At 41.4% G+C, this 23,913-nt stretch overlaps 2 protein-coding genes across 2 annotated transcripts in view; one reads left to right on the top strand and one right to left on the bottom strand.

Moving 5' to 3' along the window:
* IFT140 (intraflagellar transport 140) overlaps positions 1-23,913 on the bottom strand; it is a 72,169-nt gene that overhangs the window by 8,658 nt on the left and 39,598 nt on the right. The gene's annotated exons all lie outside the window — the stretch shown is intronic.
* Positions 4,050-23,913, top strand: part of TMEM204 (transmembrane protein 204) — a 30,178-nt gene continuing 10,314 nt past the window's right edge. The window contains exons 1-2 of the mRNA XM_063314733.1: positions 4,050-5,176; positions 18,393-18,548. Coding sequence (XP_063170803.1) covers positions 4,897-5,176; positions 18,393-18,548 — 436 coding nt within the window. The 5' untranslated portion in view covers positions 4,050-4,896. The remainder of the gene's footprint in view (positions 5,177-18,392; positions 18,549-23,913) is intronic.

Genomic DNA, 23,913 nt, shown 5'->3' with positions numbered 1-23,913 from the left:
TATACTCACTGAACTCAATGGATCTAAATTAGCCAGGCTACCTTGTTACTTTGGCTTCAGAGAGTCCGGTCTAAGCATGGCTGAGTCTGAATCCAACCTCCAAGCTTTTTTTTGGTCTTAAACAGGATCTCTCTTAGAGACTGCTCTTTTCATTGCCCACATCCATCAAAGGCTGATTGTTTTCACTCAGATGTTATGTTCAGTGCTTTGGGAGAAAAAAATGTAAAGCAATAAGCCTTCCAACCCCTCCCCCTATATCAAACTCAGAGAATTTCCTGAGTTTATCTTTGGAACTCTACCTCACATCTGTCCTTCATCAACTAGAGCTCGCTGTTTTAATGAATACCAGATGCAGTGGAGGAAGGGCACAGATCACCCTCTTTTGTTCCAAATTTAAGGAAGAACATGCTGACCCTCTTGTATTAATTCTGCATCCTGAACTGCAAAATCAATCTGCAAAATGGAACACATAAGCACCTAGTGCATAAGGAGAACTTCCCCAGTTTGACACCCACCAAACTGTTGGGGTTCCACCTCCCAGAATTCCTTGGCCAGCAGATCTCTGGAAGGCATAATCCCACCATATCCACTATGCTGGCTGGGAATTCTGGGAACTGTAGTCCTAACACATCTGGAAGACGGTTGAAGAAGACTAATAAAAAGTATGGATGCAATTAGGACAATTCTAAATTTCAAAAGGGGTTTTGTTGTTAGTCTTGGTGCGCGTTTCACCTACTTATTTCTAAAGGACTGGATGACATTGAAGCTGACACAGAGCTAAACCCAAGTTCAGGTCCCAACTTGACCATGGAGCTCACCGGGTTACTTTGGGCCGGTCCATATCTTTCAGGCTGCCTCGGGGGGGGGGTACTGTGGTTAAGATAAAGTGAGGAGACCCTGATGTGGGCAGTCTTGAGGCTCTTATTATTACAACTGCAATCATCATCTTGAGTACCGATAAACACTGATCTTCTGCCGTGGGAAGACTCCATGACCTGGCTGATAACTAATTTTCAGTGCTCATGTTTCAACATTAAAAAAAAAAAGCTTAACATGAAGCAAAGTTTTCAGTAAAGCGGAACAGGACAAACAAGTTTGTCCCAAACCCACCTGTTTCCCTCAAGGGGAAGGCAGGAACAAGAGAAGGAAAAGACTTATCCTGTCAGATCCCTAGTGGGATGGGAGATATACTGAAGATCTCTTCCATGGACCTCAAGGTTTTCTGAGTTCTAAAAGAATTCCTGGAGGCCCAGGAAGAGGGCGAAGCAGTGTTCCCAGCTGACTCCCCACTTACCCTCCATATTCCCAGAAAATGACAAAAGCAGAAGAGTGTCAGCATCACAAGACCTATTTGGCTGGCATGGATATTTGTGGTATGAGAAAGAGTTTAGGTTTTAAAAATCATTATGTCAGATGTGCCATATTGAGAATTTGGACTAGATACAAATCCAGGTTGTGCCCAAAAACATCTTTACGGCTCTCAGCACAAGAAGCATTTTATAGACGAGAAATGATAATGGTTAACTTATTGCGAGGTATTAGAATTCTCTCAAGGGGAATGTAAAATAAAATCAAGAGAAGATCTGGTAGCAGAGAGAGATACTTGTCAATGGTTTTCTTATGTACAATTATCAGAAAGGTTTAAAGTAGATAAAAGAATTCATGGTTTTGGACACTTTTAGACTGAGTTTGAAATAGAATTATGTACACATGATGAATATGTAATTGCTAAAATGTATAAATTCTTATTGAAATATGAAACAGAAGAAGAACAGATGAAAGAATGTATAATAAAATGGGGCAAAAATTTCAGTTACAATATACAAATGGAGCAGTGGGAAAATATGTGGTTGAAAGGACTGAAATTTACATTATGTTATAACCATAAAGAGAATTTCTATAGAATGATGTATTGTTAGTATTTCTCACCACAGAAATTGTCTGGAATGTACGAAGTTACTTCAAATTTATGATGGAAATGTAAACAATAGGAAAGGACATTCTATCATCTTTGGTGGAGGTATAAAAAAGCTAGAAAATTTTGGATACAAATACATACACTAACACAGAAGATTTTAAAGATTAACATACAATTGAAACTGCAGGTTTTTCTTTGGGGATTGATGGACAAACAGCTGGGAAAAAAGTCACGGAACCCTGTTTTTATATATGACAACTGCAACGAGATTGTTATATGCACAAAAGTGGAAAGACTTGACATTACCCACAGTGGAGGAATGGTTGATGAAGATGATGGAATTTGCAGAGATGGCTAAATTGACTTCCTTAATTAGAGAAAATACATTATCTACATTCATTGCTAACTGGAAACCCCTTGCAGACTTTTTGCATGAAACAGGAAAAAAAAAGAAGAATTTGTGACTTGCGGTTTTGATGATTAGAAAAAAATAGATGATGGAAAAAAGGGCTTTACTGCCTGTGCGCTCCTCTTTGTTTTTAATAAAGCAAAGGAGTGAGCTAAGCAGGTGTCATTTCCTAAGAAAAATTACAAACATTGGCCCTTAAAATATTAATGAGTTTAAATGCACTTTGATCTTATACAATCAGTATAAAATCTACACAAGAATAAAGATATTTAATTTTTTTAAAAAAAGTTTAAATAACCAAAATTCAGAATTTCAGGCTGCATAAAGATATTACTTCTTAATTTTTACTTTTTAAAATTATATAAGCAGGTGCTGTTTGTGTGACTTCATGACAAAAATGGGAAAACTGGTTGCGTATGGATTTGGTTTGCATATACACACATATGCAACACTCATTTTTTTGTACTGGAAAGCATCAACTGGTTTTTATTTTTATCTTTCTGCTTCTATTCCTTGTAACCCTGCTCCTTGCTTTTACCATTTTTGTGGCTGCTTTCTTATAGTTTTATTAATACGCTTTGGATAACAGGCTGAATTTTGGTTTTCAGCTGCTTTTCAAGAGCTGATGTTGGCAAAGAGGGCACAACTATAATGCAGAGAGGGCATGCTGTGGACCCCATCGGTAAGAGAATTCCGTCTGGCGGGGTCCAGGAGGCGGGCCTTCTCTGCAGTAGCTCCTGCCCTCTGGAACATCTTGCCCCCGGAGGTGAGATTAGCTCCATCGCTCCTAGCCTTCCGGAGGAAGTTGAAGACCTGGCTCTGCCACCGGTCTTGGGGCAGGAAGGAGAATAGTCATACTTGGGGCTGGCTAGTACCTTGAAGTGCCCCTCCTATACAACTGAATGAGACCATAGCCATCTGGACTTTATATTTATTTGTTATTTATAATTGTTTTTATATGGTGCACTTTTGTATATTGTAATTTTATTGTACATTGTTTTATTGATTATCGTGTTGTAAACCGCCCAGAGTCCCTCTGGTGAGAGGAGATGGGCGGTGACAAATTTGATTAATAATAATAATAATAATCAAATCAAATCAAAAGTATTTACAGGTGATGCATTGTAGAATTGGGTGGGGGAGAGTCCTCTACATAACCCATTTTGGCCAGACAAGCAGAATAAGTAAAATAGCCGCATGAACTGACATAATGTTAATTTTTTTCCTGGAAGGATGATCCTGCAGCCACCTACTTCCATCTCATCCAACAGACAAATTCCTGCACAAGTAATTCTGATTATTTTTGCTGTAGTAAGCAAAAAAAAAAAAAAAAAAGCAAAATATTCTCCATGCTGTTCTTAGCACTGGGCTAAGAGTGTGCTTGGGCAGAGCGCCACATATTTCTTGCCCTTGAACACCCCCCCCAGTTTTCCAAGTTAGATTTGATGGGTTGAGACCCAACCCTTGAATCCAAAATGTAAGGGGCTGATAACAAAGCAGGACCTATTTTCTTCCACAATATCCTTGAGGGTTTTTTTCATACAATATTATAATAACAGATCTTCCTAATACAGTATTACTGAATTAACTCTTACTTCTTTCTGGGAAGCCGGGGGTGGGGGTTGAGGAAGGAGGATAATACTGGAATGAGGTGGGAGGATTGGGAGGGGGTGGAGAGAGAAAGAGACGGGACTTTAGAAGTCTGTCTTTGACTTTTCCTTTCAGGAAACACATCCTGTTCATGTCTGACTGCCGTGGCAGTGGCTCTGTCGGTCGCAATCGGCTACGCCCTGAGGTTCACCAAAACCAGCCACGCAAACAACCATTTCCTTTTCATTGAGAGTTAGGAGGGAAAAACTTCCTTGCAGCAAGGATTCTGCTTTCCTGCTTCTGCAGTTTGCGGGCTCCGTCATCTGTGGAAGAGCAGGAGCCCTGGGGCAGATTCCCTTGGAATACCCCAGCCTTCCAGGACTCCTTGGGGATGCACGCGCTCTTCTGCTTGGGACTGGCTTTGGCGCAGAGAATTAAAGCCAACGGCACTGGTGGAAAGTTCTGAATTTGGGTGGCAGCAGAACAGTTTCTGAGTTCTCGCTGCCTCTTATGCGGGTCCCAACGTCTTCCCACGGCTGCACTCCAGAAGGCTGAAGGGACAGGCAGCGTTCAGAGGCATTTTGGCCTCGGCTGTCCAAGCACACAACACCGCCTCCATCCCTACTTCGCAAATTTGGTTCCAGAAAGAATGCAGCTCCTCATCTTTCAGCTCGTCACCGTTTGGGTTCTGTTCAAAGTGGAGGAAGGTGGATAAAGCGCCACTGGGGAAGACAAGCGGTCCGGAAGCCTTGTCCCTGCAGCTTTTATATGGATTTCTCCTCTCTGCCTTGTTGCTTTTTGTGCGACCAGAAACTTCCAAGCAGCTGACTTTGAGAATGAATGGCGATGTTCTCTAGCCATTCCTAACACTGTCCTGCACCCGCCTTCCATCGACAGTCCTAATTCAATGCACTGCAGCTGATTGGGGCGCTTGGATCTTCTACGGAGAGTGGCTACCAGCACTGGATGACCATCAGATATGACTGTCCAGAAACTGGTAGCCACAGCCGTGTTGGTAGCTCTGGTGTCACTTATCCTCAACAACGCGGCTGCCTTTACTCCCAACTGGGTGTACCAGACTTTGGAGGATGGGCGTAAGCGCAGCGTGGGGCTGTGGAAGATGTGCTGGCTGGCAGAGAAGGGAAAAGGAGGTGCGGGCACAGGTGCCAAGCATGGGCAAGGGGCGGAGCATGAATGTGAATCCTTGGGCTGGGGTTCAGAGCCAGCTGGCTTCCAGGAATCACGAAATACTGTCAAACGTAAGTCTTGATTCTCACTGTCGCTACTGACCTTGTATTAAAAACTGCCTGTTGTATAGAAAACGTTGCTAAGGTTGCTAAGCATCTGAAGAGTTGGAAGGCTAACTGTGAAATATTTGCCACACTGTGGCTCCATCTGAAAAGGGCTGAGTGCTAGGGGATTTGCTGTCTCTTGAGAATAAGCTCCAATTAAGCAAGGAAGGTATTAGGGGGGGAATGAAGAGAGATTTGGTCCAGAAAATAACACAGCTGGCTACAACAGATGGGGAAAGGCAAAGAAGAAAGGCAGCGTAAAAGCCATACTCAAGGCTGGACAAAATGAACAGACCTGCAAGCAGGTCCAGCACCCATTTTGACTTAAAGCTGTCAGCAATGTTGTTTACAGCAGATTCTGCTGTAGTAGCTGATTCCTGCACCAGGCAGAGGATTGGACTAGATGAACTCCAACACTTAATTTCTGTGATGTTAGTTGTTTTGCTTTATGTTCACCATCCAAATATGGCACTGGTAAGACGGGTAGCACAGAGACAAGGTGAAATCTTCCAAGCTCACAGCCCAGCCCAAACTAAAGACCTCTCATTAGAAAAGATTCCTGGTGGGAGATGATAAGAGGTATCATTTTTGCAGAAAAAAATGACAGAGAAGAAAGGGTTAAGAAACCCTTCCCTCCCCACCCCCTCCCTTTTGTACATCTGCTGCAGGCGACAGCCTTCTCAACTGTACCTTAATTCTTAAAAAAAGAAAAGAAAGAAAACTAGAGAAAAACTACGCTCAGCTCAGTGACACGTTGGCCTTCTGTTGTGCTATTTCCAGTTCACTAGGTGGCAATACTTGGCAAGGTGTGGGAAGGGGTGAGAAGATTTCTAGGGAAGTCTGTTCAAACAGGAACATAGGAAGTTCCTCTCCAGCAGGTCAGACTCTTTGGCCCATTTCATCCAGCAAGGCCTGCTCCTCCCTGGCTACGCCTCTCCAGATTTTAGGACATTCCTGTCATCCGCTGCCTCGGAACTTCCAGTGCAAGGGATTCGTTCTGGAAATTCTTGCACCCCAAGCAGATGCTCTTTCCACTCCACCCTAGCTGCTTCTCAAAGAGCCCTTTCCAAATCTAGGAAGTGGATCCCTCCAGACTTCCTCCCGGAACATCATGGCCAAATCTCTTTCAGAAATGGAGCTTTCTGCTACCTATTTTTTTTTTTAATACAGTTCAGATTCTGTTCTTGACAGCAGAGCTCTCTAATCTGGCTACAATCTCATACTGGTGCCAATCTGGGTCAGAATTCATTCCAGAATATTTACAAAATAGGTATGTGAAGAAAATGAGTTAGATATTTTGGGTGAATTACTTGCATCTCCCAAAGTGCTGGTGAGAAAAATGAGGCCACCACTGTGCCTAGACATTTTGTCTAGCTGTTCAGAGCAGGCAAATTCAGCAAATATAAGAAAAGTATATCCACAGATTTGTGCCTATATTTGCAGTTGTATGTGCATACAACTTGTCTGTTAATATAGTTCTCATAATGTCCCAGGAATAGCAGGATACTGTGATCAGAAGAAACACTACAAATCTTCATGCATTCCCCCCACCCCCAACCCCAATCACTGGGAATCTGGTCCTCAGACCCACCTTCCCTTTTAATTAGGCATTTCCTAAACACATTAAGCCATGAGATACCCACATTTAGCAAAGATCAAGATTCTTATTAAGATGCAAAAGAATGTGCCAAAAATTAACTGCAGGGCATCCTTAAAAACCAACAGCCTGGCAATCTCACTCACATTCCATTTTAATGTTGCTAATCTTGATCTTACAGAACAGTTTCTTCACTGACCCAGCCTGAAAGAATGAAGGTAGCTCAGAAGAAATGCAAATGTTAAGGAAAACCCATTGGTTGCAAAACATCAAGAGACTTGTTTTAGAGTAGGCATGATGAAGCTGAAGGAATCTCGATGTCTCGAAATGCAACTTCCAGCTTTTTTCATGATTAGCTCTTTGCTGGGGCTCCTAAAGCTTGTAAGGTGAGCAATAGCTAAGAGAGTCACCAGCTCCCATCCTCATCTTCATAGGATTACTTTCCCTTCCCTTCCCTTCCCTTCCCCTCCTCTTCTCTTCTCTCAAGAAAGGTGGTCCCAGCATCTTGACAAAGCAATCCTCACAAGAACTTTGCTTATTATTGGCTGCCTGCCTATTTTTCAAACCAGGACTTGATTATTTTTCAAGGGCCAGTGGGAATGTAAAGAGAAAATGCCATTGGGATACCAGTCCACTGACCTCAAAGAGTACTTATGAAATAGCCTTGTTTTATTTGTGGATTTTTTTTAGAGGTTTTAGATAACATTCTTTCCCTCCTACAGTTTTTCAGTGGTTTCCCGTTACTTCTTTTTACCCCAAAACATTAGGAAAGACGTGAGTAGCTAGACATCAGCTTTTAATCTAAAGCCCTAGCTGTCCAGAAGTGAGCAGTATCAAAACTGGGCAGCACTGCTCATGGAGTATCTTGTATAGGTGAAAAGGGGTAGGTGTGTGTGTGCCACAAGTATGGTGTATTGCATACAGTAATCCAACATCTACCCAAAGACCTGGATTAATGTGGCCAGATGTGACAGCTTTAGGAATAAGGAAAAATAGTGCACTAATCTCAGTTACGCAGAAAAGCTTCTGGCTGTGGTTGCCATCTGGACGTCATAGTACAAGCAGGGGTAAGCAGCTCATGGACTACAGACCAGGTGCAGTTCCTGTAGCACCCTGATATCAAAACACCAGGATTCAGTGGTTATATTTGGGTAGGGGTTTCCTTCCTTCCCAGCCCCTAGAAAAAAGGATGGAGAAGGGAGCAGGATGCCAACTGGGGACAAACTCAGTGGGAGAAAAGTTTTGTCCCTGGTCCTTCCAGTAACATCACAAGCACCAAGCACCGTTGGGTGGCCTCCAGCAGGTCAAGAAGCTGAGCTGCAGCCCTGGATGGTTTTTCCTACCCAGGCACCCTACAGACCCCAGTAATACACCCAAACTGCAAACCTGAATCTTTGGGTGAAGTACAAACTCATCCAGCACACGTTCTATCGCATCTGTCTTTTGAGCGAGCCGCTTCAATCTGTCTGCCCTCATTAGGTTTATTGACATCAACCAATTTACATGGTGAACAGATGGAGAGAGAGCAGATCATCAGTATTTTTGTAGTTTTTGATGTAGCTCTCATGGCTGGAAAAACCCTTTTATCCTGATTTAGGCCCCATTAGAAAGATTGGCACACAGCCATACTCTTAAGAATTTAAGAATTCTAGTCAAGAATTGGCACTATTGTTTGAGAAGCATATGTGCCTTTACTGAACGATATTTACAAATAGGGGGATTAGCTACAACCCAGAGAAATAACCAGAGAAAGCGGTTCCCTTTCACAGCAATTAAACTGAGTGTGAAGATGCTTAGGAGGAGGAACAGTTGGTTCATGTTCTGCAGTTGATCGTGGAAAGAAAGGAAAAGGAAAATGGATCTTGCTGGATCAGTCTAAGAGTTAATTTAATCCATCATTCTGTGTCCCATAAGGTCCAATCGGGCCTCACAGAAATCCGGGGAAAATGATACCTTTTTCCCAGTTAGTGCTCTGCAAGAACCAGTATTTGGTGGCTTATTGCTTTCAGACAGGAAAGCTCTATTTAGCTATCTTCATAGAATTGGCTGTTCTCCTTCTAAAGCCTTCTAAGCCAGAGGACACCATCACATTTTGAGATAGTGAACTTCCTACGTGATTGTGCATGGAGCTTTCTTCGGTCCATCTTGAATCTGCAGGCAAGGCACTGGAGCTGAACTCTCCAGAGCATTAGCATTTATGGTATGCAGTGGGGAGAGAAATGCCTCCCCCCTTTTTCTCCAATTTTGGCAATTATTTCATAAATTTCTATCATATCTTGTTCATTTTTCTAACAGAAGGAACTTCCAATGCTTCATCTTTTCCTTATTTTGACTGCTTCTGTAAGGTTAACAAAATTTCATGTTTTGTGCCATTATCAGTCTTGAGCAGTTACTATAGCAACTAAACCAGGTTTGCTGCTCTCTCAGAACCAGAGCAGTCTGTTGCATTGAGGATCTAATGCAGATGCTATCCAGGCCACTTACAAACCCCATAATTCAAAAAGCAGAAGCAGCATGAGAAACCCATGAGGTGAAGATAACATAGAACATTCTTTTAAACATCAAGGAGCTTTCAATAGTGGTATTACATACGGACTAGACGTTACCATCAAGTACAAGATGGAAAGATTGAGTTCCTACTTAAAAGTCTGTCCTGCAGTAGAAAACTGTGCTCACATTGCAAAGAAAAATGAGCCACATTTGCATGGAACATACTATAGAACTGGTCTTCTGAGACTGTCAGCTTCCAATCCTTTTTAAAAATCAAACCTTCTATTTCTCAAAGGTGCCAACGTTGTAGGAGGAGAGCCGTGTTATCTATGGTGCTAAAACAATCAGGAGGAATCTGGGAGCACTTTTTCCAACAAACCAATTTTAGTAAAAGGCATCAGCTTTCGTAAGATGCAGCTCCCTTCATCAGATGGATAGCGTGGCTAGACTGATGGAAAAAGCATCACTTGGAAAAGTGAACCTGCTGAAGCCCCCAGCGGCAGTCAGTGTGTTAGAGGAGCTTGAGTGTCACATCTAGACTGGGGAAAATGAAAATTTAAATCCCAAGGAGGGTCACTGTGTGACCCCATATCTCAGTTTAATCTACATTACAAGATTCGTATAAAAATAAAATGGGGAAGGTGATGTCAGTCTGCACCCCCATTTGGGAAGCACTCTTCTCTGGAGATACTAAGTGGGACGAGGAGTTGTTTTCTCCAGAGCTCTCCTGGTGGTTATGAATAAGCAGTTGCTGTCCAAAGACCAGTTGCACAGACCGTTACAGGGAGTGGTGCACTCAGACCAACGGCTGTGGTGGCAAAGGAATCCTATTCAAGGCACCGCGTGGCCCAAGCTACAGTAGTTCTGGGGATGCTTTCAAAGGCAGCGAGGGAACGAAAAGAGGCGTGCGGGAGCCAAGGGCTGGAAAGCCTCTCGGAGTTCTCAAAGACGTAGGAAAGAGGGGGGCGATGGAAAGCTCGTTTCCTAAAGACGGGCGAGGAGCAACACAGCCCTGCCTTATTTTAGCTCTTTGGGTCAAGCGTTCAAGAAGAGGGGAGTGGCCCAGAATGAAGAGTGACTACGTGATCTGCCGGGAGTGCTAAATATAAACACCTGTCTAGCTGAATTATATGATTTACAGAAGTACATTTCCCAGATGAAATGGGGGGAGCGAGGCCAGGCACAGCTCTGTGTGGGAATGAGAAAGAGGGAAATGTTTACAGAGGCAGCAGACCAGATAATGCTGGGATTTATTAGCCCCGTCTCAGAGGTTTTCTCTTGGAAGACAGCCAGGCACAAAACCCGAGGCGATATCCAAAGCAGAGTTCTGCAATGATAGGTCAGAGTCTTTGAGGTCCACGTCCCCTTGGACCACAAAGGAGGAAACAGACTTCAAAAAACTAAAAGTGGTACTCTTGCAAGGGCCTAGCTTTTCATCCTTGGGGGAGCTGGGGGTGGCAACAACCGACAGGAAGCTCTGGCGTGGGCTGGTCCACAAAGTCACGAAGAGTCGGAAGCGACTGAATGAATAAACAACAACAACGACAAGCTTTTGATGAGCCCAAATTTAAGTGGCTCTTTATGAGACCTGCTTTACCTTTGGCTTGTTCATCTTTGGCTCAGAGTGTTGTGTGAAGTCACCCATTTTGGTTTTTAAACTTTGGTTTCTGGTTTAACTATTGTGTGAATACAGTCGGTTGTGGTTTATTTAGTAAGCCATGGTTAAGCAAACCACAATTTAGAACCATGCATGACTCCAGCCAAGGTACCAACCTAGTTTCCGATATTGCTCATCACATCATGACCTATTTGAGGCATTTAAATTATAACTTCCTTGTGTCATTTGTGCTAAAAAGATGTGGGGAAGTTGGTCTGTTCAAAAGGAGAATGTAAAGGAAAGATGTCTCATTAGTTGTTTATTAAATGAATATCCAGCCTTTTATTCAGGAGTGCAAAGCAATGAACACAGCATTCCCTCTTCCTAATTTCTCCCACAACTACCACTCTGGAGGTAGGGTGGGCTGAAAAAGAATGAGTTTCAATGGCCGAGGGAGGACTAAAATTAGGTCTTGCCATTCCTGATCCAAAGCTTTAACCACTATTCCACACTGGCTCTCCACTATCTTAACAGCATATTGATTGTTCTTTGCAATATTCAAATTTGAAAGTGAGAATCATCTGCACAAGCTCTGGAGATAGAGGATTTGATACAGTAATTTAGCTTATTTATTCAATTGATATCACATTGCAATCTGATAACTCTTGTGTGTCTCCATGTTTATACATTCCTGGCTCATGTTCAAGCACAGCATACATATACTATTTCCCCTTGTGGGAAAAGCCAAGCTCAGTTTAGGTCAGGAAAACAGTTCAGGGAAAAGGGTTGACTGATTCAGGAGCCCACGCTAGTTCAGACTAGAAATCAACTGCAACTGTTCTCATGTAAGAGCCTCTGCACCTCCATATAAACTGTACGAAGTGCATTTGAAGCAGAGGGATTAAGCCATCACATTCCTCCTGTAATAGAAGTCTCCTTACTTACTGACATGCCTTATGTACACAGACATTTATGTCATCTAAGACAGCTTAATTTGCTTCCTGGAGAAAGGTTTCCAACCTTTTCCATGAAAAGAACCAAAGACCAGGGCCTTCCTTTGCAGACGCAAAGCTCATTGCCAAGTGCAGCTTCAGCCAAGCATTTCAAGGCCGCTGAAATCTTCATTGCTTTCAAACTCTCCTAATCCCAAATCAGCAACCACTTAATTTCTCCTCTCGAGACACTGGAAGTTTGCCAGGCGCAGTGGCTCACAGGTATAAAAGGGCATAAAAATCCAACTCATCCCAATTTATACCACAGAAGTTTTAACTGCTGGGGAAACCCAAACACTGGAATGCCCCCTTCAGATGAGCCTATTGATAATCAGATTATATTGGCTTCTCTTAATAAATGTCACTCAAATAATGCATGGCACCTGAAAATAGGATATGGATGCATGGTTTTTCTCAAAAGTCATCTTTTTGCACATACTTGACACTTGAAAAATCAGTGGTGGAATACGTCCAGTTACAAAAAGGGGGAGAGGGTACAGATGTATGCTTAAACACATTATTATTAGATTTTTAAATGAGATCATGGTTATTTAATTAGTCCATATATTGTCTGATCTCACTATCCTGCAGTTACACAGGACCAGTATCCCTGGAGATGTCATTTAAAATAACTAAATAAAGCCTGGATTCATAAGTACCATGATCAAATTAGCTGAACCTGGCTTGGTCTGCTTTAGGTAATGAAAGAGGAAATGAAAATCCAAGCTGGTTTGGGAACTTTGGTCAAGCCAGATATAACATAAATGAACAAGGGTGTCAAATCCTTGCGTCTTTTCGTGGGAGTAAGCGCCATTCAACTCACTGAAGCAAGGTAAATATGCATAAACCTGAGTTGTCTGAACATCAGTAAGTAACAGTATGTTTGCTGTACGAGAATGACGTCTGGATTGGAATTACATTTTTCCCACCTTTGAGCTGCTTCATTGTTTTCCAGATTCAGAAATGGAAAAACATGAGGAAACCAAGTTGTGTGTCTTGATTTGGAGAGAAATTAAATTACGGGTTCTCTGTAGCAAATAAGTTTAATCCAAGCCCAATGTTTATTGTTCTGGCCAACTATTCCCTTGTTAGGTAAAAAAAGATTCCTTGCCTATGGCTTCCTTAATGTAAGGTAATGTTTGGGAGACTGGGGATGCTGGTGGCTTCTCGGTTCTAAGAAGCAGAGTTGGAGGAAAAAAAAGACTTGTGATCTAGCTGAAAGCTGGAAACATCTTGGAGACCTCTGTTTCGTGACCTAATAATGGGGTAGTAGATTGGTTACTTTGCCTCCACCTATCCTGTAAGTGTCTTTCCTTCCAAAATTTGGATTATGCCACACCTATATTTCTCAGTGCTATGAAGATCATCCAATAACATGCACTGGCAACATGGGGAATATAGAAAACCTCAGACAGGAATGAAGGTGGCTACCACATTGGCTCTTCCTACACAAGCACAGAGAAATCCCATGCTTGCAGTTCTTCTTGTATAATAGGAAGACCTAAATTGAGGCTTTGCTCATTATCATCTGTGGCATGAATAAAAGAGAAGGCTCTGGCATCCTATAAACAATCTGGCATCCTATAAACAAGCCTCACTAGGGAACCACATAATTAACCTAACTGGATTCCCTACAGCAAGGAACAGCAACTTTGGGATGCCAGTGGGCACTGTGGAATTTATGGATATGTAATTGTACAAATGGGTGTCACAGAGAAGACCTGACTTTTTGCAAAACAGCTGCCATGGGAGACATGGCTGGTCATAAGATGCCCAGTAGACACCCACTTAAATGCCTGCAGGCTACCAATGACCACTATGACACCTATTTCTATCCTGCAGCATCAGTATCATCTTGGTCCTGTGCCCACCATTGTCAAACCCTAATTACTGCCTTCAATGAGAGAAGTCCAGCATCACAACCCTTTATACCCAATGATATACTAGGAAGGCTGATACATTATATTTGAAGAAGTACCAATTACTTTGCTTCAAAACAATTAATTGTTATGGGAGATGACCCCCTCATTCATTATGCCACTATTCAGGTAACTTTGAATTTACTGTTCTTAAATTAGCCTCTAAAGTCCATGCCTTGTGAAATGTTACAGATCAAAACGATGAAACAGAAATGCACGTGTGGCTTTCAGAAAGGAGATGTCCAAACTCTGGAACAATGCCTGGAAGCTTGCCTTACAAGTGTCTCCTTTTCAAAATAAACACAAGTATTGTCCTTCTGAGATTGCATTTTCATGCTTCTCAAGCCATGGGCATGACTCCCAAAAGTACAACTGTGCCTTTTAGAAAGCAAAATATTCCTCACTGGTCTGCCTTGGCTACTAGATGATACTGTACTTGCTGAAAATGAACTGTGCTTGCTGAGAATACCTGCTGGTTAAATAGCAATTCCTCAAGGTAACCCTTTGAGTTCTATTTAGATTTTTGTTTTCTAGAGAGCAACAGGCATGACTTCCAATCTTCTGATATTATAGTAGCCTTCACCTCCGCTAAGCATGGTTCTCTATTAAAATTCTCGTACCCGTAGCGGGCAGTCAAAAAGAGCTGGGGTATCTGCTCATGGCAACAGGGAATGCACTCAGTATCTCAGTGTTCTTCGGTTTTTCTCATATATTTTAGATAAGAAAGAGCAAAATGCTGAAGTACAACTGGGATCTACACTTCTGTTTAAAAAAAAGGTGAAGTAGTGAAAACTACTATAATGGATCCTAAGCAAACTAGTCATTTTTACTCAAGATATAGTTTCAAAGGCAACAGCTGAAAATGAAAAAAATAGTCCCATGCTGCTTTGGGGTTTGCTTTTATTAGTTACACATATGGGCATAGAGATGTGTGCCCTCTTTCAGGTCCTTTGAAACCACTTCCTAATCTGCTCTGGACATCACATAATTTTTTTCATTAAAAGAATCATCTAGCATATACAGGCATCTTACTTATACCGATTGCAGAAGGTCTGGCCAACGACTGAGTCTTTCTTTCAATTTGTCTATATCTATAGAATTAGGCTCACATATAACACTATGCAATGTTTTTAAAATCAGAATTCATGCATGTCACAGTACTAGGCTAAATCATGCTAAACAAAAACCAAGCAAATCACATTATAACTCAGCATGATGTATGAACTCAATCAGTGACAACTTGTTCAAAATATTTATTTTCCTGCTATGTGGCTCAAAGATACTCAGAGTAGTCTGCAGCATAGATTCATATAAACATATTCTGTAATCAAGTAAGATAGAACAGAATCGTTTGAGAACAGACCCTAACTTTAGATAATAAAACACGTAAAACAAGGGAAGGGGGCTATTGAAGGCACAATGGTGCAAAAAAAATTAAAGACTCTTTCTGCTTTGGGAGTGGGCAGAGGAGGGAGGAATTTGGAGACTAATATGGAGAAAGCTCAGACCAGCATTCAAGAAGATCAGACATCCACTTGGAAAGATATCTAATGACTAATGCACATGTGGACAAAAGCAGACAATTCTCCTGTTCCCAAAGCATTACAAGCCCAAACTTTGCAGCATTCCTCAGTCAAATTAGGCAGGGATCATAAACCTGAATTCTCAAGAGCATGGCAGCTACCAACTGGTGCCATGGTGCTGAACTACTGTTCTCATAATTTCCCAGCAACTATGGTCAGTGGTGAGAGAGATGCAAGCTAACGTGTGTGGAAGGCACCAAACTAGGGGAGGTGAATGAAAAAAGCTCCTTAAACACGGTAGAAAATGAAGCAGAAAGAGATAAAGTAGTCTATACAGGGAGAATGTAACCCCAGTAGCTGCTGTTTTGGAATTACTGGCCATTTTGGCAGAGAGGGCAAAGGACACAGAGTCCCTGGCCAGAATTCAAAAGGTGCTATAGACCCAGCTTTGTGCAGCTACACGCCCAAATGAGGGAGTACATCCAAAGAACTACATACAAAATGAGTTTGATCAGAAGCAATGACAGGTTTAGAGGACAGGAGAAAAACCCAAATATATAAAGTAAGACAAGATAGGACAGTTTGACTATCAGAGGTGAGTATGTGGGAGGCAGAGTAGAATATATTTTAATTAGCTGTTTTGTCAGCAGCCTGATAGCCTGCATACATACCTACATACATCTGGTATTCCAAAAAGACGGGGGAACGATTAACATGGACCTTAAAGGAAGCCTTTTCCCAACATATGAAACAAAGATGAGGTAGGATTCTTTGACTTCCCTTCAGTAACTTATTATTTCATATAGGGAAGCCCACCAAATTTAAGATTTTACAAGCAAAAATACATTATTTAAAAGAGCCAGGAACATACTCTCCTGAAATGTTTTGCCACCACATTAAACAGTACTGAGTAGCTGATGATTACTGGAAATACCGCCACAGTAGTATGTAGTTTGGTAACAAGAATGCTCTGTTTGTGTTTCATGAATATTATAAAAGTTATGGCAAAGACAAAAGGAAACCATAAATGGGCTACTTTTGGATTTTAGAAGATTATGTAGCAGAGATATAGATGAGGAGGAAAACTTTCCAAATGTTGACAGACACATATAACAGTACTGAAGAAAACTGTCCTATTTCAAAGAATTTATTATTGCACAGTGTAAATACAAAACCAGACTTGAGGGGAGGATGGAGAATCAACTATATCTCACCTCATTTACATCCCAGCTTTCACGTTTTAATCCTGACCTTCCTAGAAGGAGATCAGGATAACATAGATCAGCACTTCTCAACCTTGGCAACTTTAAGCTGTGTGGACTTCAATTCCCTCAGCTGGCTGGGGAATTCTGGGAATTGAAGTCCACCCAGCTTAAAGTTGCCAAGGTTGAGAAACACTGACATAGATGTATAGCTCTTGCCACTGCTGACTTCACCCCTCCATTTTCATCTTTACATTAATCTTTAAAGACTGAGGTCAACCAATGAGCTTCAAGTTTAAATGAATGATCTACCCATGTAATCCAGCACATCCATTCCTATACCACTCTACAACACACAGGGAGAGAGAAAAACCTTGGTTATAGCATATTTGGAATTTTTCAGTAGCCTGTTGGCCAGGTTACCCAAGAACAGATTCACATCCCAAATGCTACTGTTTTTACTATTCTGGACCTTCCTTATTTCGCCCCCACTCTTTTTACTGTCAATCATTACATTTGTTGGGAATCTGAGAAGGATACCAGTACAAACTGATGGTGTTGGCACACAGTGGCCTGCATATGGGCACACCCGGTTATTTGGAAGACCTGCGGGTAGCTCAAGTCCCTGTGAATTTGACCCGATGATTAGGTCAGTGCCAATTGGTTCTATCACATCCTAAAGCAGTCACATCACAATTAACATCACAACTTTTCTTCCTTGGCTCTGATTCTCTGGAATCGACTCCCACCGGGATTATGCTCAGAGTCAGAGCTCTTGAAGTTTAAAAAATTATTAAAGTACTTCTTTCTCATGGTTCATAAAGTAAGTAAGTAAGTAAGTAAGTAAATAAATAAATGCTCATCGTTTTTGGTGTATAGTGGTTAAAATAATGATATGGTCATGGGCCGTTTAGTTTAGAGGTTCCTTATTTTATATTATAATGTTAAAACTGATTGTAATATTGCATCAATTGTTTTATTTTAGGTTGGTACTGTACTGCCTATGGTGTGCTCCTGCCAGTGTGGATGATGACAAGAGGCCCATGTTTTTTACTGCTGCACGATGGCTGGGTTCTCCTGTGCTGCAGACTGTAATACTTCCCACCCCCTTTTTTTGGTAACTGAGATCAAATGCAAGCAATCTTATCCACTGAGTGTCTTGTATGATGGTCACAGTGGCCTTCCAAAAATTCTAACCTACCTTCACCTTCCCAAATTGTAAAAAGCTGTATACCCACCCAGAAGAGCCCATTCCCAAGCCTACAACTCTGGCATAATAATGCAAATTCAGGTAGGAAATGTGCAAAGATCTGTTAGAAGAGCACCAAATGACAAAAGAAAAATGAAAAGCAACCATAGCATTGGCCTAAAGACTTCTTAATTACAATAAAGATTTTCTACTGTACTTAAGACTTGACTTTAACAAATTATAGAGAATGGAAGAACCCAGGCAAATAATTTTCACCGAGTTAGGCCGTTGGTTACCAACCCAGTTGTCAGCATAGATTAACAGAACCCTTCCAGAGCTTCAAGCATTTCCTTTTTTTCATACTCTTACCAAAAGATACCAGGCATTGAAACCACATCCTTCAGAGGGCAGTGCCAAGTCACAGCACTCATTGCTTCAAATGCCCCCTCAACCTAATATATCTATGGACCAAGCAAGTTGATCTCTATGCTGTGCCTTCCCAAAACACCAGAAAAGACCTCTAATTGTTATAAAATAGGCACTTTTCATCCTACATAGGTCCACGTCTTGATTTTCAGAGCACCCTTTGGTATAACGGTTCATTTTAAGTTAAAAAATGGAGAAATCCCATTCATGCTAAGTAACAGGTTCCTCTTGCAATTGTTTCCCTACAGTGCAATTTGATATGATGCGTGCCTGTAACATGATTGCCACCGTCGCCTTGACAGCTGGTCAGCTTCTCTTCATGTTGGGCCTGGTAGAGCTGCCCATTATTTCCCAGGATACCCAATGGTGGGAAGAAGCCATTGCTGCTGTGTTCCAGCTTGCCAGTGAGTACATTCTGTTGCAAAAGCTGAAAATTACCTCACCTGGGAGAAACCAAGGAGTCCCTTTCAAAACTTTCACATTAGATGGAAGCATGGCACAAATTGGCATGAATATCTTCCATAACTACATCCACTGTGGACACAAAAAGAATGGGCCCATTTCTTCTCCACCCAAAAAGAAAAGTAGAGGAAGGGGGGAACTTTAGTGGGATGGTGGAGTTACCCTAAAGAATGGGTGGCCAAGGATTTTTTTTTCTTTTTCAAGGGAAATTAATCTGTTTCTAGGTTGCTGTGAGCACCAATTATGCACTCTGTGTGTGGTGTGGGGATTGTAGGATTTTCTGCCTTGTGTAACTTGACTGTTGTTGATATAGAATGCTGTTCCCAGACTTTAAAGAGAGAGGCACCATTTGCTGTTCTTCCTCAAAGAGCAAAAATGTTGTGGATGGATTTTGACTTCAGCTTGGGAAGAAACCCAAACTATGTTCTTGGGAAGTAACCCAAGCTATTTCCTTAAGTTCTCTATGCCTTGCTAGAGACACTCTGTCTGCCTCAAAAAGCTGTTGATGAGCTCTTTCTCTTCCCGGACCCTTCCCATTACTAATCTGCTGCTCTCAATGTGTCTGTAACTAACCTAAATAGAAACCAGTTGCTATCCAAGGATGAATGCAAGAAACATGTGGCCAGCATTACATATTACAGACACATACACATATATTCCCACTCCTCTTCAGAAAGCTAAATGTGAGGATGATAGCTTGGGAAAAGAGATTATTCCACTTACAATGAGGAAGACATAAGTCAGCTGACATTTTAATATGTATTTGATCATTGGGCCCCAATTCTTTGCCATGTTTGTTAGGTAGAAAACTCTTAACTATATGATTAAGACTTTGGATTTGGTTTCCTCTCTCTGCCTAACATTATTTAGGTTGTGTTTGAACAACATGATTAACAAACTATGGTTATTAGGTTAGCTTCCATAGGGATGGCCTTCTGGAAAGCCATAAAGGCTGAGTTTTTCCAGAAGGCTTTAGATGGTGGAGTGTCATCTTGTATGAAATTGTCAGATTGTTCTGTGAGAATTATATTTTATTTTATTCTATTCATTTCATTTATATTTCTAACTTTGTCACTGCCCATCTCACCCAAAGAGCGACTCTACTGGATAATGATAATTATTAATTATTATATGAGAGGATTTTTGTGGATGCTATTGATTTTAGTTATTATGAATATTTCGGTGCCATAGCATATTCTGTGGATATTTTATAGTTATATTGTTACAATGCATGTTTATTGTTACACTGTTATTTTATGTTGTGGAAATTTTAATTTTTGTTCTGTAAACCACCACAGATGCCCCTAATTCCTGGTTTAGTATATTATGCAAACTCCACTCCAAGTACAATTACCACTCACTGGCCTTTTTCATTTCTTGACAAAATGAGAATCACAAACAGCTCTACAAGATATATTGCTGATAATCTCAAGTAAATATATAAGTGAGCCAGTCCAGATGGCATGTATGTATAAAAAGAACCAGGTATAGTTGGAAAGGTCACACAAGTTAAAGTTTTTTTTTTGTGCCATCTGTATTTATTTATTTGGTTTTAGTATGACATAAAATTATGGTTTACAACACGGAAATCACTCATTATGGTTTATTTAACAGACCACAGTCACCTTAATAGGATGTGACAATGTGAGAACTCAGGCGTGACCAACTCTTCCATTTTTGAAATGGATGTCTTATACTAGCAGTTTTGCAAAAAAAAAACCATCAGTGCTTGCACTAGTTAGAAAAGCAAACATGTCCTTAGAATTGCTGCCAATTGGTAATTGTAAGTGACTTTGCAGGGGGAAAAAAAACTCCAATCCTTAAAGCTATTCCAATCCTGAATTGCTGAAGGCTTTAAAAAGTCACAGCCAGCGCTGTGAACTGCCACTGGGAAATGACTAGCGGTTGAGGATACGGATTCTATCAAGAGACTGCAGTCAAAATGGTAGTTCTGAGACCATACCCAATCGATCAGTAAATTTGATTTTAACTTCGTTTTTATTGTAAACTGGCCAGAGTCCCTCCTTGGGAGGGAGATGGGCGGTGATAAAGTTTTATAAAATAAATAATAAATTAAAATAAATTAAATGGAACAATATATTTTATGCAGTGGAAGCAAAAGAGATAGGTGAGGGCCAACTGGCACCATAAGCCAAACTGCTGATGGTATCATGGAACAGCAAGTGCCCCTCAACCCTCGAACCAGACAGATCCAAACTCTACTTAAACCTCAAGGGGTCCTGAGATCTAAGCTATGTTCAAAAGATGCCCCTCCATGCTTTGCAAGCCACCTACCATTCCTAATACATTATTACTGGAAAAGCTTCATCCATTTCCCCACTCATTCTCATCAAAAGCAGCCTGGAGTTCTCTTCCCACAGCCCGCCTGCTGTCCAAGCTATGCTCCTCTGTTTTTCCTAAGGAGGAAATGCATTCTGGCCCTGTTTAGATTTGTTGTTTCATTGACAAACAGTACCAGAGGGCGGCCGTGTGCCTTTCGTCTATCAAGGCTGCTAATTTTAGATAGGGATTTTTTTTTCCTATGCTACAGTCTGTTTTAAACACAGTCAGAGAGAGACAGAAGGGCGCCAGGATTTCCCGACACAGGAGAAGGAAATGCCTGCTGTTACCTGTTATGCAAGCTGAACCTTGAAATCCTCAGCACTGGGAGTGGAAAGGGGAGAGGGAGAAACTGAAGTTAGGATTTTTCATGCAATGCTGTGAAGACCGACCGTCGTGAGCAGTACAATTGAGCTTGAGGTGTGAAAAGCAGAGGGGAGCAGATAGGAGAGATGGGAAGGGAAGGCAAAGGAGACAGGGGCAGGCATAAATTGCCACTGGAGGTACCAACCTCCACCATCCGTAAGTCTTCCCACCAACAATAATCTATTTATTTTTATTAGTTATAACAAACAATAGCAGACTGGAAAGAAAAGCATTGCTAAAAGTATAACCAAGTTTCAAAGGAGTTTGTTCAAAGCATTTTTGCAATGTCCTGTATACACTGAAAGCCTTATGAGTTGAACGTGAACCAACAGAGAAAATAAATGTTTCCAATTGGGCTGACTGTGCTGGTGTAAAAGATACCAGATCCAAGCAAAGGAAGTATATGCAGTATGCACACCTTCAAACTCAGCTCTTTTGGCAGTCCGTCCCTCAAGTCTGATGGGGCTGATGCTGGAATGTTTGCTTGTCTGTTCAATAGCCACATCTGAGAAATGTTTACTTGACAGAACAAAGAAGATAAACTAATATATTCTGCATGTTAGTCGGAGCCTGTGGCTTTTTAAATAAGCTTTTTGTTTTAATATCTAGAATGAAAATATTCACTCTCGATCTAAGGGATAAAAAAAAAAACCCTGGCCATATCTGAGTCATAAGGTTGTCCCCTAGGGGTCATATAGCCTCACATTGTGCCATGCTATCTGAAAGACAGTCATTTCAGTGTTAAAGCCTTCACAGGCCAGATACAACCCATGATAAATAGGCCAGGTTGTCTGGCAGGATTTATAAAGGCCATAATATTTTGCCTGGATTAGTTTTTTACCATTATTGTTGACTTTGTCAAGGAACTTTCTGTTTCAAAAGAAGAGTCTATTTTGATAGTTAGCTCTGAGAACCAGTATTAGTCATCTGATAAACTTCTGATAAAGGTTCAGGAGTTTTATTGTGGCATCTTTTTCAGCTTATTCTAAATGTTACGCCAAGGCACCAGCCAACTCACCATCCTTAAAATATGAAAACCCAATTTGGTTGTCACATGATTAAACACTAGTTTAGCATAATGGGACCAGACTTCTATTAATTGAGCCTTGGATTTGTGCTTTTCCCCTAACATAGGTGTAAGGAATTTGAAAGCTTTTGCTATGACCCCAAAATCATCACACTTTACTATAACACCCATGAATTCACACATTCTACTGAGCCATGGCTTGTTTTAATCTTGGTTTATTGAACAGGCCAAAATGGCCTGGCTCATATCGCATGCTATGCCAAAATCAAATCAAATCAAACCATACTATTGCTCAGCGTTGCTTAGCCCAGATCCATGTGGCTCCCACCCTGATGGTATTCCAGAAGTCTTTAAAAATCCAGCTGTTCTCCCAGGCCTTGGAGTAGGATGGCTGTAGAGTCCTTACTGGGCATATTTTTTGTAGCATATGGAGTTTGTTTTGTCTGGACATACATGGTTTCTTCTGTCTATCATTGTTTCTTATTCTTTTAAATTGTAAACTGCTCAGAGCTGCTTTGGAGTCGGGAAGCCTTTAAATAGAATATACAGATAAATATAAATCCTTACCTTCCATGTTAGGCTTATAGCAAATTCCACAACAACCTCAAACTCTGAAACACCCTAAACCTGCAACTCCATGCAGCCAAAGGCAGAACTGGGATCTTTCTTAAAATACATTTTATAAATTAAAGGGTGTCTTGAAGGTTTGTTATCAACACAAACATGGGCTGGCTTGAACCTCTTGAAGCATTAGCTAATGTGGCATCTTACATGGGTGAAAAGCAAAGGCCAGGTTTGCACTAAGCAACAGATTTTGACCTAACTGGTAGGGCAGCAGGGCTTCAGAGCAGGAGGGTTACAGCCCCTGTCTACAACTCGGTAAGGCGGCTTTGTTTTCCAGAATCACAGCTGCTGCGCGATTCCAGAAAATGATGGGGCTTCTTTAAAGATTGCAAATAGGTGTTCTGTTTGTACCCCTGCCCCCTCCGAAGCAACCTTTGGGAGATGAATCAAAATACTGCAAACTCCTGTGGATCTTAATCACTGACTGAGAAAAGTCACACACAAAACCCTGGTAGAAATCAAGACTACGTACCTATTTGTGGCCAACTTCATTTTGGTTAGAGCCACATTTCCAAACCCCCAGATGCAGACACAAACATACTTTATATTCTCTCATCTCCAGAAGTATTCAAGTGCACATGACTCTGAACACTTTGCTCTTTTAAAAAAAAAAAATCCAAAATTAACAACAACAAAAATACTGGTGTTGTCCTAACAGCTAGCCTCTCAGATCAGGGAAGGGCCAGTGGTACGAAGTACGCATATTAATCTGGCCCAGAGCCTTATTTTCATTCTAGCTTCACTGTCTGCAGCCCTTACAACGGGTTGCATGTCAAAAGAGAAGAAGCATTACCAAGAAAGCAGAGCCTTTCAGTCATCGTACCTCAAATACCCCAAACAGAACCTGACCTTGGCAAACCAACCCACATGGGTCAGCCTACCCCATCACTCTGACATGATGGCTCCCAGCCCTGCCTCATTTTTACTTCAGCCACCTGTGTCTGTCCTTG

This window comes from Candoia aspera, chromosome 14, assembly GCF_035149785.1.
Source record: "Candoia aspera isolate rCanAsp1 chromosome 14, rCanAsp1.hap2, whole genome shotgun sequence".
Classification (NCBI taxonomy): domain Eukaryota; kingdom Metazoa; phylum Chordata; class Lepidosauria; order Squamata; family Boidae; genus Candoia; species Candoia aspera.
The sequence above is the reverse complement of the archived record's forward strand: the minus strand, read 5'-3'. Positions and strand labels throughout refer to the sequence as shown.